We start from the raw sequence: 14,532 nt of genomic DNA, 5'->3' as shown, positions 1-14,532 counted from the left end.
TCTATTTCATAATAACACTTATCATTTTTTAATGAATATTGGGTATATCCAATATAATTCGTATTATAAATTTCATTATTGGTTTCCTTCGAGGTTTTATTTTTTTAATACTCACACATATAATATTACAATTAATTAAAAACGTAAATATAAATAATAAATGTTTTAAAACATTATTTTTATTTTTAAATTTTATTTAAAGAAAGTTGAGTATTACCATAAATCCTTAAATTAAACTAAACCTATATAAATATTATTGTAAACAATAATCGTGTGTGTAAAAAAGAAGCAATTTTTTTATTTTAATATTTTGATATAACATCTAAAGAAAATTCTCGAGAAAATATAATATCAAGTTTCTTTAAAAAGCTTATGTAACTCATGATTCATAAAATATTTTACTCGACGTTGAATATTGTACTCAAAAACCAAAAGTTATTTAATTGAAACCATCAAGATTTTATACAAGATCGTTTTTTTTTTTTTGTAGTATTTAATTTGATCAATACATTTTTTTTTTACTTATACAGGTCACAAAAACCGATGAATAATATACGAACATAGGTACTTTCCCATACATAGATTCGTTTAATATTTATTCGACGAATCTTAGAGAGTACAAATGGTATAATATGTATACCACAACTATTGATAACCATAAATCACTGACTAAAGGCGTTAGTGGTCCAAATCGTGTGCATCTAAACTTCACTGGATGAGATATAATCAGACCACCTTTACCAGACAGGTCAGCTCTCGGGAATATAAAAGGGATCAAAGCTTGTTTTCGTCACATCACTGTAAAGCTATTCGGATGTAAATTTTGAAATAAAAATACTTAAACATAGATTCTTTACTGCTTTATTGAATTTACTCGTTGAAGTAATGCAACTTGTTTTAGTTTTTAAAATATCAACTGACAACAGCTGACGTTTTTAACATGATTGATGCATAATAGACTATTTTAATTTGATAGAAAATCGACTTAAATTATATTTAAGTAGATTCGTATAAGGCCCAATTTAAAAAAAAAATAATAACTAACTTAATATCGTTTGATTGGGATCCTGTTTTTGCTTTCAAACTTAAATTATAATCTTTTAGCATTACATATAGAATATATGCAACTGAAATTAGCAAATATATAATTTATGATGTTATTTTTTAGAATTTTAAAAATCGTGGACATTTAATAAAAGAGTAAATAATACCGTTTTTAAAAATAAAGTTGGTTAACGTAAAGTCAGTTATTATACAAATATAATATAACAAATAAAATATTGCAGTTAAATCATTTTTTTCTCTATTTATTATGAAATATTTATACTTTTTCAATTAAATAATAATTTAATTTAAATTGAACTACATTATAAAAATATCTTTATATAATTTATTTAATAACATAAGTTTTTCCTGCCATAATATAATAAATTGTGGAATTTAAATTTATTATTTTTTTAATATAGCCTACAGATGAATCAATTTTTTTTATAAACCTAGAAAAATTCCATTGTTATTATTATTATTATTTATTTATGATACTTAGCTCTTGAGTCTGAAATTCATCGCAGTAAACATTTTATTTATTTTTATCATTGGAATGAGACGGAACAATTTTATTTAGATCCTTTTAAAAGCCACTATACTAAAATTCTTGTTCAAAATACGTAGAATTAAAATATTTTATTACATTTCATTCCATGTTCCACATTTATTTATCAATACTGTGATATATAATGTGTAATTTATATTGCTACTTCAATAATATGCATACATATAATGTTTAAATGTTCAAAAAAAGTATAATTTTTAAATTTTATATCGTGATGAAATTATAAAAACAAATGCTAATAATAAAGATTGTGTACTATATGATATTAATTACAAACCAAAGACGATTCAGTGAAATATTTAATTTAAATTAACGAACACTAACGTCATAACGTTGTTACCCAAGTTTTCAAAAACAAAACAGCAATGGTCCTTAAAATTGGTTCTTAATTACATAATATAATATTTTTGTACAGATATTTTTTTAAATTATGGACATATGCACAATATATTATATTAGCATAAAAACTAAACGAAATAGATGTGAGGTGTGAAAAAATAAAACAAAAAAACAAAAAAATGTGACCGGGCTATGTATTTTACGGTGCTATTGTGCATCGTCGTGCATTTTATGGCACGCGGTGCTTTGTAACCGAACGTTGTCGTTGCTTTTTTACTATTATTATTATTATTATTATTATTATTGTGGCTGTTGTGCCACAAAATTGCTCGCATTATAATAAATAAAAAAATATGCATCGGCGCGGTGGGTTTACCAAAGACATCTATATTGGGACGGTCTATAAAAAGAGAAAAAATAAGAGCCAAAAAAATGATTGGGCGAAAGAGAGAGCGATAGAGATGAGTGGTGTGAGGAGATGAAGACACAGAAGGAGACGGACTAGTGAGAGGAAATGTCAGATGATTGCATAGTAAAAAAATCCAATTTTATTATTCACATATCGAAACTATACATTATTTGGGCGGTTTCCGACGCACACAAAACATTATTATTCAATGGGCTTATTCGTATATAGGTAGTGCATATGTTTAATGTTTATATATATGCAGAGCGATTCACTAAGCATACTTACTCTTTGTTTTTTTTATTTAACAATGAATTTATTTAAATTCTGATTTTTAGAATTTTTAAATACATTTAAAGACTATAATTTAAAATTATTAACCTACATAAAGAGAGCCCTGTAACAATTCAAACTTCTGTTTTTCAAAATAGGAAAACCTTATTTTTTGTTGTAAATTATTTATTGGACAATTTTTTTGAACATTTTTGTTGTACCTTATTTAAAATTCAAATGAGTAGTTTTTCAATCGTTAAAATATTTGTACTAACATTTATACTCTCAGTACGCAAAGTTAAATAGCTTAAAAACATTTACCCCATCAAATTTGGATTTTGATATGTCAACATTTTCAGAAAAAATGGTTCGCTAAACAATTTATAGCAGACAAGAGAGTTCTCATTTGAAAAATAGAAGCTTATATCTTTACGACACACTTCTTAAGTATTTCATCATAAGATCTTAAGAGTTTTAAAATATCATGTTTTGAAAATATTCTAAAAAATTCCAATAATTATATTTTCAATAACTGCATTATTTAAGTAAAAAAAAAAAAAAAAAAAAACGTTGAACTTGCTTTACGAATCACCGTATAAATGATGTGTATAATATATTCTAGTAGAGTATGGTTTATGCGCACAGTTTAACGAATATGTGTGTTCGCATTACGTTGTGCCAATGGTCATTGCAATACGATGGACGTCTCCGTTTCAATCGAACGAACGATGGAATATAATTTTACTCGTCGTGTATAAACAACATAATATGATTATCTTATACATCATCTAGCTACCTATTGATTATAATCAATTTTTACAAGTGCTACAGGTTTCGATTAAAAAAAATATCAAATTATATCGCATACGTCTAATATATATATATATATATATATATATATATTATAAACGTGTAAATTCAATTACGAAAATAATAAATTCTAGTCGACTCATTTCTCAAGACACGATTAGTCCACAAATAGAATATCACGCTTTTTTCCAAAATTATCAGATTCGTAGTCGTCAATACACAGAAATAACTCGACCCCAATCAGGGTATATTACTATTAATAATTTTGTTTTTATATTAAATTGATTAAAAAAAAATAATAATAATAATAATATTAAAACTATTCCGTAATGTAATTGATTATTTACCTGGACTTTTTATTATAACTGAATAATATGTTTTTAAAATGAACACAAATGGTTGTTATTAAGTACAATGTAATAAGATAAATTAGCTAAATTGTTTAAAGACTGAGTACTTGGATGGAGGAGCTATCCATTGATGGAACTTAAATGACGTGCAGCCGTGGAAATTAAATAATCAGTAAATCACGACATCGTGTTAGGATGAGGAGACAATTCGATGAGAAATAATTAGTTTTTATAGGGCTTGAGAGAACAGTGGGGTAAGGGGGTATATAAGAGGATTTAAAATGTATTTAAATTCATTGAGAATTTAATAAGTGAAACTGCATTGTTGTTTATAGAAGTAGAAAAAGAATTTTGTTTGATTGATTAGTGACTCTCAGTCACATATAAATATGAACGAGGTTTTGTGGTGTTTTTATTGGCTGGTTGATGATGACAGTATTTAGGATTGATGTTAAACACCCCTAAATTTACAGGAAATTATTTTTTTAAGATAGTCTAAATTCACTCTTTGAATTATTTTCAAATACCATTCACTGCCGTTGAAAAGGAAATAATTTAAACCATTTAAGAATCTATTTACATAAATAACTGTAATATTGTAATGTATCTTAAATTTGGGCAATGTAAGAATACCTTCTCAATAAATACCATTGTTCATGTAACACACATAATAAAATCAAAAATCATTAAACATATACTCATAGATATAATTATATATTCTACACTTGTAAGTAAACTTTTGACTAAATAATTCAAAACAATTAAGTAAAGACATAAAAATAACAACCAAACTGCAACCACTATGATCGGCGTATGTCAATAATATTATACTGTGAATTTATTTATGTACGCAGATAACCTTATAACTAATAATAAATAAAATATACGATTATACAATGCTATATTTATCAACTTTATAAATTTCCACATTACTATTTAATTTAATTACATTTTTTCTTCGTACCCATTTATTGTGAATTTTTCTCTTTTAGTCTTATTTTATAGGACATTTCTGTAGACTATTACAAATTATTATTTGAGTATTTTTTTTAACTGTTGTATGGTTAAAATTATAAATAAATTGCAATAATTATTTTTTTGTTTTTGTTATAACTACTATTGTTGTTTTTATTATTATTATTTATTACCAACCTATAATATTTTTTAAATTGTATTAAATATTATTTGTCATCGAGTTATTTTTTTTAATCCTTTCGATATATGTTATGTTAGAAAATCTCAAATTTCTTTTATTTTCCTATGTAGTATTATATTTAATGGTTTTTTTTACAATTCCTTAGAAAGGTTATATACATGAGATATTAAAATAATTTTAAATATGTAACTACTAACTAGTGAATATTTTATGACGTTGTTTTAATTTTACACGTTGTATTACATAAATTGTATTTAAAAAAAAAAACAAAAAAGCATTGCATTTAACGGGAAAAAAACAGAGATTTTTTCTTAAATGATAATCGACACTTTTAACATTTGAAACTATATATTTTAATATGCTACTTATATTGTATACATTTACAAGTATACGATATATTTAGAGTACTTGATTGGATTTCTGATTTCAAATTAAAAAAGAAAATAGTCAGAGGTAGGTTATAATGCAGATATTTTAATATGGTTATTTCAAATTCTAATAATTTAATAAATTATCATTGGTTTTTGTAAGCGTAATGTGGAACGTTTTAATGAATTGAAACGTCCAAGAAAGAATTAGGTTGTTCTATTAATATAAGGTACTTATTTTTGATTTAAATTTTGTCTACGCTTTTTTTGGCTAAATACAAATCACCACCACCGCTTAGATCTGAGTCTTACTGTTATAAAGTAAAGTTATATGCATAGAAAGCCACGTTCATCTATAAATGTCATATGCATAAACAATATATTTTTTTTTGATACGCTTTACTCGCTTTAAATACTCAGCTGAGTAATGATCATAAAAATATGTAAATTATTTTATTGTAGCTTAAAACTTAAAATGTTAACATAAATGTTCACTTTTAATAGCGACTTTCAATAATATAACATAATGTTTCTTGTTAGCTGTTTTCATAACGATTTAAAATATCGAAGAAAACATATGCTAATAATAAAAATTAATCATTATTCCTCTTAATATTTTAATTATTTTGCTGTAATTTATTTAAATATCAATCGAAGGGAATTGAAACTTTTCACCATTATACATATTATAATTTTCGTGCATATTGTAATTTTCAAAATATTTAACCCAATCTATTAATAGATTGCCCAGAAATATCCACACCGTGAAATTAATCACACTGTTCCTACGGTATGATACTAATGATTAATAAGTCAAATAAAATAATATGATTTAGTACATTAATAATATATTCCATGTTTCTGTCAAACATTAAGCTATCATACCATTTAATTGATACGGTAACAATATTACTATATAAAAATAAATTACCAATGTAGTTTTAATATAAATAAATCATAAAATATCATTAGAAATCAATGGTATCACATCGTCACTCGCCACTGCTCAGAACCGTATTTCTTATTTTTACCGATTTAATATCGAATTAAAATTTAACACATCCATTGCGTCGACCTACTCAATGTTCAACGGTGAGGTATACATTACATTTATCTCCGTATAGCACAGCGATTTTATTTTTTTTTTAGGTTTTTTTTTAACGTTAACCGTTTTAAAAGAATTAAATAAATATACCTCATACTTTGTGTTTGTTGCTGTATAGTTAGTAATACGGTTCTCTCGGGTTATTTTTTTAGTTTCATATTTTCAAATTCTATATAGTAGGTACCCATAGTTGTTATTTTATGAAAATATATTATCTAAACATATTATTATTATTTATTGGTAAAGAGTTTTACGATTATTCAAGTTGTCTGAGACCGGAGTACGGAGTAAACTATGTGCCCCAGAAGAATGTTCCACCGGAATGCGTATTAATAATAAACCGTTTACAGTGCTTTTTGCTTATCAAAATATAAACTTTTAATAAATTCCATAATAATTGAAAAAAAAAAAAAATCACTATTATTATATTATTATATATAACCTGTATAGTGTATAGACACTGGTTGGGATGAAAGTGGACAGTATGAAAAATTGGAAAAAAAGCAATAAAAATATACATAGAAAATAAACAAATGATGTTTTTTGGTAAATCACCGCAATGGTGTAAATATAAGTAATAATATAAGTAAAAGTAATAAAACCAATAGACTGGATATAAATCAGTGTATATAAATATATATAAGTGGGCACAAAAGTATGCCGGCCGACAGAGGGACTAGTTCCATCTTATAAAATAATATTAAAAATGACTACTAACAATATAAATACGGTGGATACTACAGGTATAGATATATATAAATAACAATGAGAATACGCGAAGATGGCGATAGTCGAGCGATGACCGTGAATGGTAGATGGCATGTACGGTGTTGCAATCTGGTAGTTGGCGGTGTCAAACGGTCGACAACGATGGTAGCACAAGACGGCACAAAAAATGGTACGGTATTGTGTTGTATGAATCAAACGCACGACAAAAACAAAACGTGTTATATCCGATGTACAACGACTCGAGCGACAGTCACGACAACAACGTGCGAAGTGAACACGTATGGAGGTATCTCGCCCGAACGTCGGCGTTCGGTGCTGTGCACTTTGAGCTGCCGACAGGCTGATACCGTTTACAAAAATATACAAATACAAATAAAATTAATTATACAAATAAACAGACAATAGGAAGTAAGGATGAGAGGCGATTAATGTCCTAAACAGACACAGTAGCTTAACTTTGGCTACGTATTAAAGGTGAACAAATTAATCTATTGATTAAAAGCCTTTTTCTAAGGGTCGGTGGAGCAGCGTGGCACGAGCCATCGTAATTCCCAGCGCGTTGTAAAGACGTCTTTGTATAGGGCGCAAAAGACATTTTTGAGCGTTTGAACTGTTTTTTTCTCTTTCTTTTTATTACGAGACAAATATTGATTTCATTGATTTAAACAAAGAATCCGTCATTTTGAATAAAAGTTCGTTAACAAAGTAATACGGTTTGTAATCTCTACTTTGCTACTCTTAACTGGAATGCCTCTGCGTATACTGTAAACATTTTTTCTTCTTCAAAGGTCCACTCTTAGGAGTATAAACGAAGGTAAACATGCTTGTCAAGTATAATCGTTAATTAATATAATATTACATAAAATGCGTACTGCATGACATTTATACACAGCCACGAAACGGTACCTTTGTGACTTCGTTTCCTTTAACGTCTGCGTCTCTCAAGGAGTAACGATTAAGGAGATGTACAATGTTATTAAGTTTAGTGACCATAACGTCTCACTTCTGTGGTATGAAGACGGTAGTTATTGTTATAGGCACGCAATTTCCCACATACACTTATTTAGTCATAATATGCACGATTCTATAGAACGTAAATATAATATATTTGTTAAAACGTTAAAAGATAAAAAAAAAATATATAAAATTTGTTAACATCGCATAGTAAATAATAAGCTATACACGATTTGCGATCAACTCTATAGTAATAATATAATTTTATGTTCTTGGAATTTGTTCTAGAATAAGGTGTTTTTTTTCCGATTAAATTTCAATAATTATTATAAGGATTGAAACCAATTTTAAACGGTTCACGACATTTTAACCCAAATATAAATTAAGAAAATACCGATATTCGAAACAAAAATCGAAATTGTAAAACACAAATACTAATACTTATTTGGAATCAATGTTTAAATTAAAAGCATATAACTAGCATAGGCGCAACTAGGAGGGGGGCTTGAGTAGGGGCCCAGTTTTTTACGTCAGTGTTAATAATCAATCCTAGTGGTGTAGGGACAAAGCCCCCACGGGAGGCTGATATCGATTTAGCCTACCCAGAAATAGAGCTCTAGTTGCGCCTATGAATTAAACAGGTAAAAATAGGTCTGTACCTATCTTATCAAGAAATACTGTTTTTTTAATATTGGCTTTTATTGAGTTTAGATATTTGTCATCCATACCAAATGTCAACCGTTCTACACACGAACGCGATAACATTTTTATTTGTCTTCAGCAATATTGTCGGATGAGTGGTTTAATTTAAATAAATAACATTAACAACTGACTGGTCAGAGTCAGAAATGGCATTTTATTGTTAGCTTAGAAGTTAAAAAAGTATTTAAAATGCTGAAAGTTAAACCATCATAGAATAGATTCTGTGGTTAAACCATAGTTGTCCCATCGTTTAAATAGTATCTTTGCGCGTCTAAAAAAAAATGTTTGTTATTTTTAGTGCATTTATTTGTGTTGAAGTACTAAAGTACTAAAGACGCTAAAGTTGGCACGATCTTTATTTTCAATATCGTATTTATTTTCATAACTCGATCAAATCTCCAGTAACAATACGAACGCCCGTGTTCGAAATCGAAATCGGACCGTTAAATATAAGTGCCGGTGGCGTTCGAAACCGCAAACAGATTCGGTGGAAAAACAAACAAACAACGTCCTAGTGACGGTCAGGTTGGGTTAGGTTAGGCGTTATTGTTGTAACGACCAGCGAACGGACGGGCAAAGTAGAGAAATAATAATACAGACGTCCGCCGGCGTGTTCGGACCGATTATTAAACGCCGGTCGAAATGACTAGAATTTAATTCGCGTACGCAGTGAAATGCGTGTCACACCGACTCGGGCAGAGTCAAGCGTGTATGCATATACATGTATACAGGGTGGGGCGAAACAGACAGTGCAGTTTTGAAAGGCTATTAAAAAAAAACTACGCAACTCTCGAAAATTATATTTGTTCATTTTTCTTCAGTTTATCGTGCCTTTTTATGCGTCAAGTTTTAAAAATGACATCACAAAGATGATGTCCTACCTTGCCCTCCGGGTAGCCCCACGAGCAAAATCACAAACGCTCGAGTCCGGTGGCGAGCGGGCCACCCCTCAGAGACGACCTTTTTCAAAATAAAACCCGCGGACGGCGAAGCCCCGTATTGCGCCGCCGTCATAGTCGCGCCGTAGTAATACCCGCCACACGGGGAGTGCCAGTCTTTCAAAACCGCACCGTCTGATTTGCCCCACCCTGTACATACGGTCTGCGGCTGGCGTGCCGGTTAATCCCACTGCGGCGGTATTATAATATATATATAAATATACACGTGTAGCGTTTATACGATATAGACCCTAATCCGGGGGTCGTCGGCGTTTTTTGTTACGGTACGGCCCCGGCCGGCTGGCTGCGGAGCGCGCAGAGTTTCGCGGCACACCTGACGGATTTCGAATACCCGACCGCACGCGCTCATCCGCGTTTATTGCTATTATTACGATATAATATAATAATATCATTGCGTACGCGCTGTGACGTTATTATCGCGGGGGTGTGACGCAGCTCGTGGGGTCCACATAACGTGGCGTACAAAAAATATTTGAGATATCTACAGCGGCGGATCCTGCAGAGGGGGGCGATCGCCACCCCCCTCCGTTCGATCCCAAAAAATAGTTTGAAGTCCCTGAAATTAGTTTTTGACGTAATTATACTTCAAGGGTAACAAAATTACGGTGATATATTTTTTTATTACTATGACTATAAAAAATATTTTTTTTTGTTCTGTACGAGACTGTGCACGGTAACATATATTGTGTGTACCTAAATAAATACTTTATCGAAATCAATGTGTGCCCTTTAAAAATCGCCCCCCCTGGATATCTACCTACGTTAAATGGTAAAAAAATTAATTTTGCTATAGGTGCATACTAGAATAATGTACTTACATATCTTGACTAAATATATACACTGACGGCAAGTTGATGGATAATGTGCAACGATGCGTTATCGTTTCGACGAATGACGTGATATCGCGATAGCGTGGCACGATAAAATAGGTTCGGTGCACACATTAAATGTGCTCCAAATTGCCATTTATTACTAACCGACGTGTCGAGGCATTGTATCTAATTTTACACGGCCGAAATTATTTAATCATTTATAGACACATTTATTAACATAAAAGCTGCAAAAAATATTTTTTTTATATTATAGACCATTTGCAGTATAATCAATTATATGTGACTATGGGAATTTAATAATGTTTTATTTAATTTTTTCGAGTGGTTCACGCGCTCCTGTGCACCATACCACGAGCCACCACTGGACTGTGACGTGAGGAGGGAATTGATGGGATTTCGGGGGTCCGGCACGTATGGAGTCGCTCGGAAAATATAGTATCGCTGCAGTTATTTGCCTTTTGATTGTTTCGCATCGATCGCGCAAACACTCGAACTTTTCGCTTGTTCGCCATTATGCACATATTATTGTTATTTTCTACGCATTTACAGAACACGCGCAACGACATTTAAAAAAAAAAAAAAAAAACATTAAAAATGTTTGGAAACCCGTGTTTCCAAACGACTCGTAGACTCTCCCGGGAAGGTCTCGGACTTGATGTTTAGACTCAATATGACTCTTACTGGGGGGCGGCACCTGTTTAAATCCCGGACCGTAATGCTGGATTCCGAATGTCCGAGTTAAGACTTTTCGCACGACTGCACACTAAAAATCAACTGGCCTTAGTATTAAACATAGACCATTACGGTCTGTTTATTTCCTATTATAGTCCTGTTTTCAGTTTATATAAGTCTCCCGACCTTCCTGAAAACGCCTAACCTAACCTAGGTCTCAATGTTTCCTGTAAAAGTCGTGTAAGGAATTATTTTCAAATGTTGAAAAATCTCAATTTATACCACAAACATAAACTCGCCATTTCACAGCACGTTGATACTGACGTACAAAATAAAATAATGATATACATACTCGTGTGTATACAGAATGTCACGCGAGGATTTACCCATTGCGATACCTTCTGAAATAGTGGAAACATCATAATTCTAGTTTTTTAATAAGATTCACAGGAACAAAAACTACAAATATTTCATGTTTAATTTATTTTTATGTTTTGGTAAAAAAAGTTAAAAAATGTACTTTTTTATTTAATTATTTAAAAAAAATAATTGAAGATAACCATTTTGTAGAGTTTTTTTTTTCTGAAAATATTGACGTTTTAACATTTTAATTTCATCAATTTCCTGATTTTTAATATTCTTTCTAGTTTCGAAAAAAACCGTGAATTATTTAATACGATAGTGGTATCATTGTATCAAACATGTGGCCCGCGTGCTCGTCGAACGGGTTTTTTTCGAGACTAGAAAAAATATTAAAAATCAGGAAATTGATGAAATTAAAATGTTAAAACGTCAATATTTTCAGAAAAAAAACTCTACAAAATGGCTATCTTCAATTTTTTTAAATAATTAAATAAAAAAGTACATTTGTTATCAAAACATGAAAATAAATTAAACATGAAATATTTGTAGTTCTTGTTCCTGTGAATCTTATGAATCTAAACCATGTTTAGTTGACTGTATGCAATATTATTGGTAAAATTGATTTCAACCAAACAAATGATGGAACATATTATGGACCCTCTAGTAATATAAACTATTTTTTTTTTTTTTTAATAGATATGCTTATTCAGCTTATTCATTCGTGTCTTTCGCTTAGAATCTTTTACATTCACCATTATAGTGGTCTACCATCTACTGACGAGGCATACATGATACGTTTAAAAAAAACAGAGCGAGTTCCTCTGTTTTTCGTTTTGATGTATTTATTTTTTGTTTAAAATGCAATACCATTGTATTTTTAGTGAAGAATCATACCTATTATCAACGGTGTATTTATACATTTTATTTGAATAGAACACCGATATATTTAACTATTGAGTGACTAAATGCTATATTTACAAATATGTTTACTATCGATTATAGAAGAAGCATTCAACTATTATTGATTTATAACTCAAATGTTTACCAAGCGGTCTAAAAACATATACCATGTATAGTACCGTGCTTACGCTTATCATATAGACTTATTACAGGACTAAATATATTTGTTAACATTTAAATAAACCTAAATAGACTTATGTATATCTAATGAGACGGATTTTTTCATTATGATAATACTGAAATATAACTGTAGTATAAATAATTATGTAACGAGGAATTATTGGACTACTCCAGAGACTGTGTATGTAACACAGTGATGTCTACGACGTTTTGTGAGCATGTGACTGTACTTGCAGATAATTTAAGTCCTGTTTATGTGTGTCACCGTGAACGACATTGGTGCATGCCTACACCCGTGTGGAAAATATCGAAAGTAGGCAATCACTAATCACCAACTGTTGCAAATGGTAATGACGAAATAGAATATCGAAGTGAGCGCAAAAACGTGCTTACAATATTTAAATACCACTAGTAATACTGTTTGATATTTCAACATTATCGTGTATATAATATTATGTACGTTCCAAGTTATACGACGCCGTTTAGAATCATGGTAGTGCGTTCGTATTAAAGTATGATTTTTAGGAGTAGGGGATTTCGAAAAATGTCCCTCACCTCGTAATAATATGCGTTTTAGGTGCACAATTTCCCGTGTATTCTAAACCGTGCCCGAATAATATGTTCTGCTGTATAATATATATATATATATATATATATATATATATATATTGTACTGAGAATTCGTTTTGCAACTAAAACTAATTATCCCGCTTAAGAATACAAAGACATACGTCTTGCGAGTTCGAGCAAATGAACCTGCAGGACGGGTTGATAGGGAAGAACCACTTTGTATAGTTGAAGTTATATATACCTACGCTATTAACGTGTGTACATACTTCGGTCTCCAAACTGCATAGTCAGTTTCAGTTCATACGCATATAATTATGCAAGTGTATATAATACATATATTTATAACACGATATGCGCGTTTTCTAGGACCGGCGTTCTGGGGCCTGATTAATCCCGAGTGGAGTCTTTGCAACAAAGGCCGACGACAGTCACCTGTAAACTTAGACCCAGAAAAATTACTCTACGATCCCAACTTGACTGAACTGCACGTGGACAGGCAACGGGTGAGTTGATGTATATACTTAATATATCTGCAGTAAGTTTGACAGTAATACTTACGCATTACTATCGCGATGACCAAGAAACACTTTAAAATAACTTTATACATTTGTGTAAAGAAAACAATTTGATATAATATTCAGATAAGATTTTATCGTGTTTATATTTGGAAATAATCTTTTAATTATATAACAGAGGTGGCCAGCGAGAAGAGACTCGCTAGCCACCAAATATATCAATAAATATGAAAGAACCAAAATGTAAAAAAAATAAAAAATTCATATTATTATATAATTTATATAACAAAATTGAATTATGAAGATTACGCAAATAAATTAGAGTGTTTATCAACTCACTTTAATATAATCTATAACATTGATTGATAATATTTAATAGTGTTATCGATCGACGTTTAGAACAATAAAATACCACTTCAAATGTTTTTAATCTGTATAGAATATTGGTGAAAATTAAATAAATATTATTTTAATTAAAAATACATTTCAATATTTCCATCAATAACAAAACCTCAATCTAACTTTTTTAAGTAAAAAAAAAAAATGTCTTTATTTGATCACCGACATGAATATTATAGTAACAACTAACAATATAATTTATTTTGTTCAATCAAGTGTAGGAATTGTATCATTCACTGATAATTTGTTTTACAGAATTGTTTATAATTTAACAATTCAACTACACTGTTCGATAATTCTCATACAACGTGATATTCTAAAATAACACAATAACACA

At 30.0% G+C, this 14,532-nt stretch overlaps 1 protein-coding gene across 2 annotated transcripts in view; it reads left to right on the top strand.

Annotated features, from left to right (window-relative positions):
• The window catches only part of LOC113556124 (carbonic anhydrase-related protein 10), a 203,089-nt gene that overhangs the window by 135,995 nt on the left and 52,562 nt on the right, over positions 1-14,532 (top strand). For both annotated transcript variants that reach the window (XM_026960891.1, XM_026960890.1), the window contains exon 4: positions 13,648-13,784. In XM_026960891.1, the coding sequence (XP_026816692.1) occupies positions 13,648-13,784 (137 nt within the window). The remainder of the gene's footprint in view (positions 1-13,647; positions 13,785-14,532) is intronic.

Source organism: Rhopalosiphum maidis, chromosome 3 (genome assembly GCF_003676215.2).
Source record: "Rhopalosiphum maidis isolate BTI-1 chromosome 3, ASM367621v3, whole genome shotgun sequence".
Taxonomy (NCBI): domain Eukaryota; kingdom Metazoa; phylum Arthropoda; class Insecta; order Hemiptera; family Aphididae; genus Rhopalosiphum; species Rhopalosiphum maidis.
Note: the sequence above shows the minus strand (reverse complement) of the source record. Positions and strands in the feature narration are given on the sequence as shown.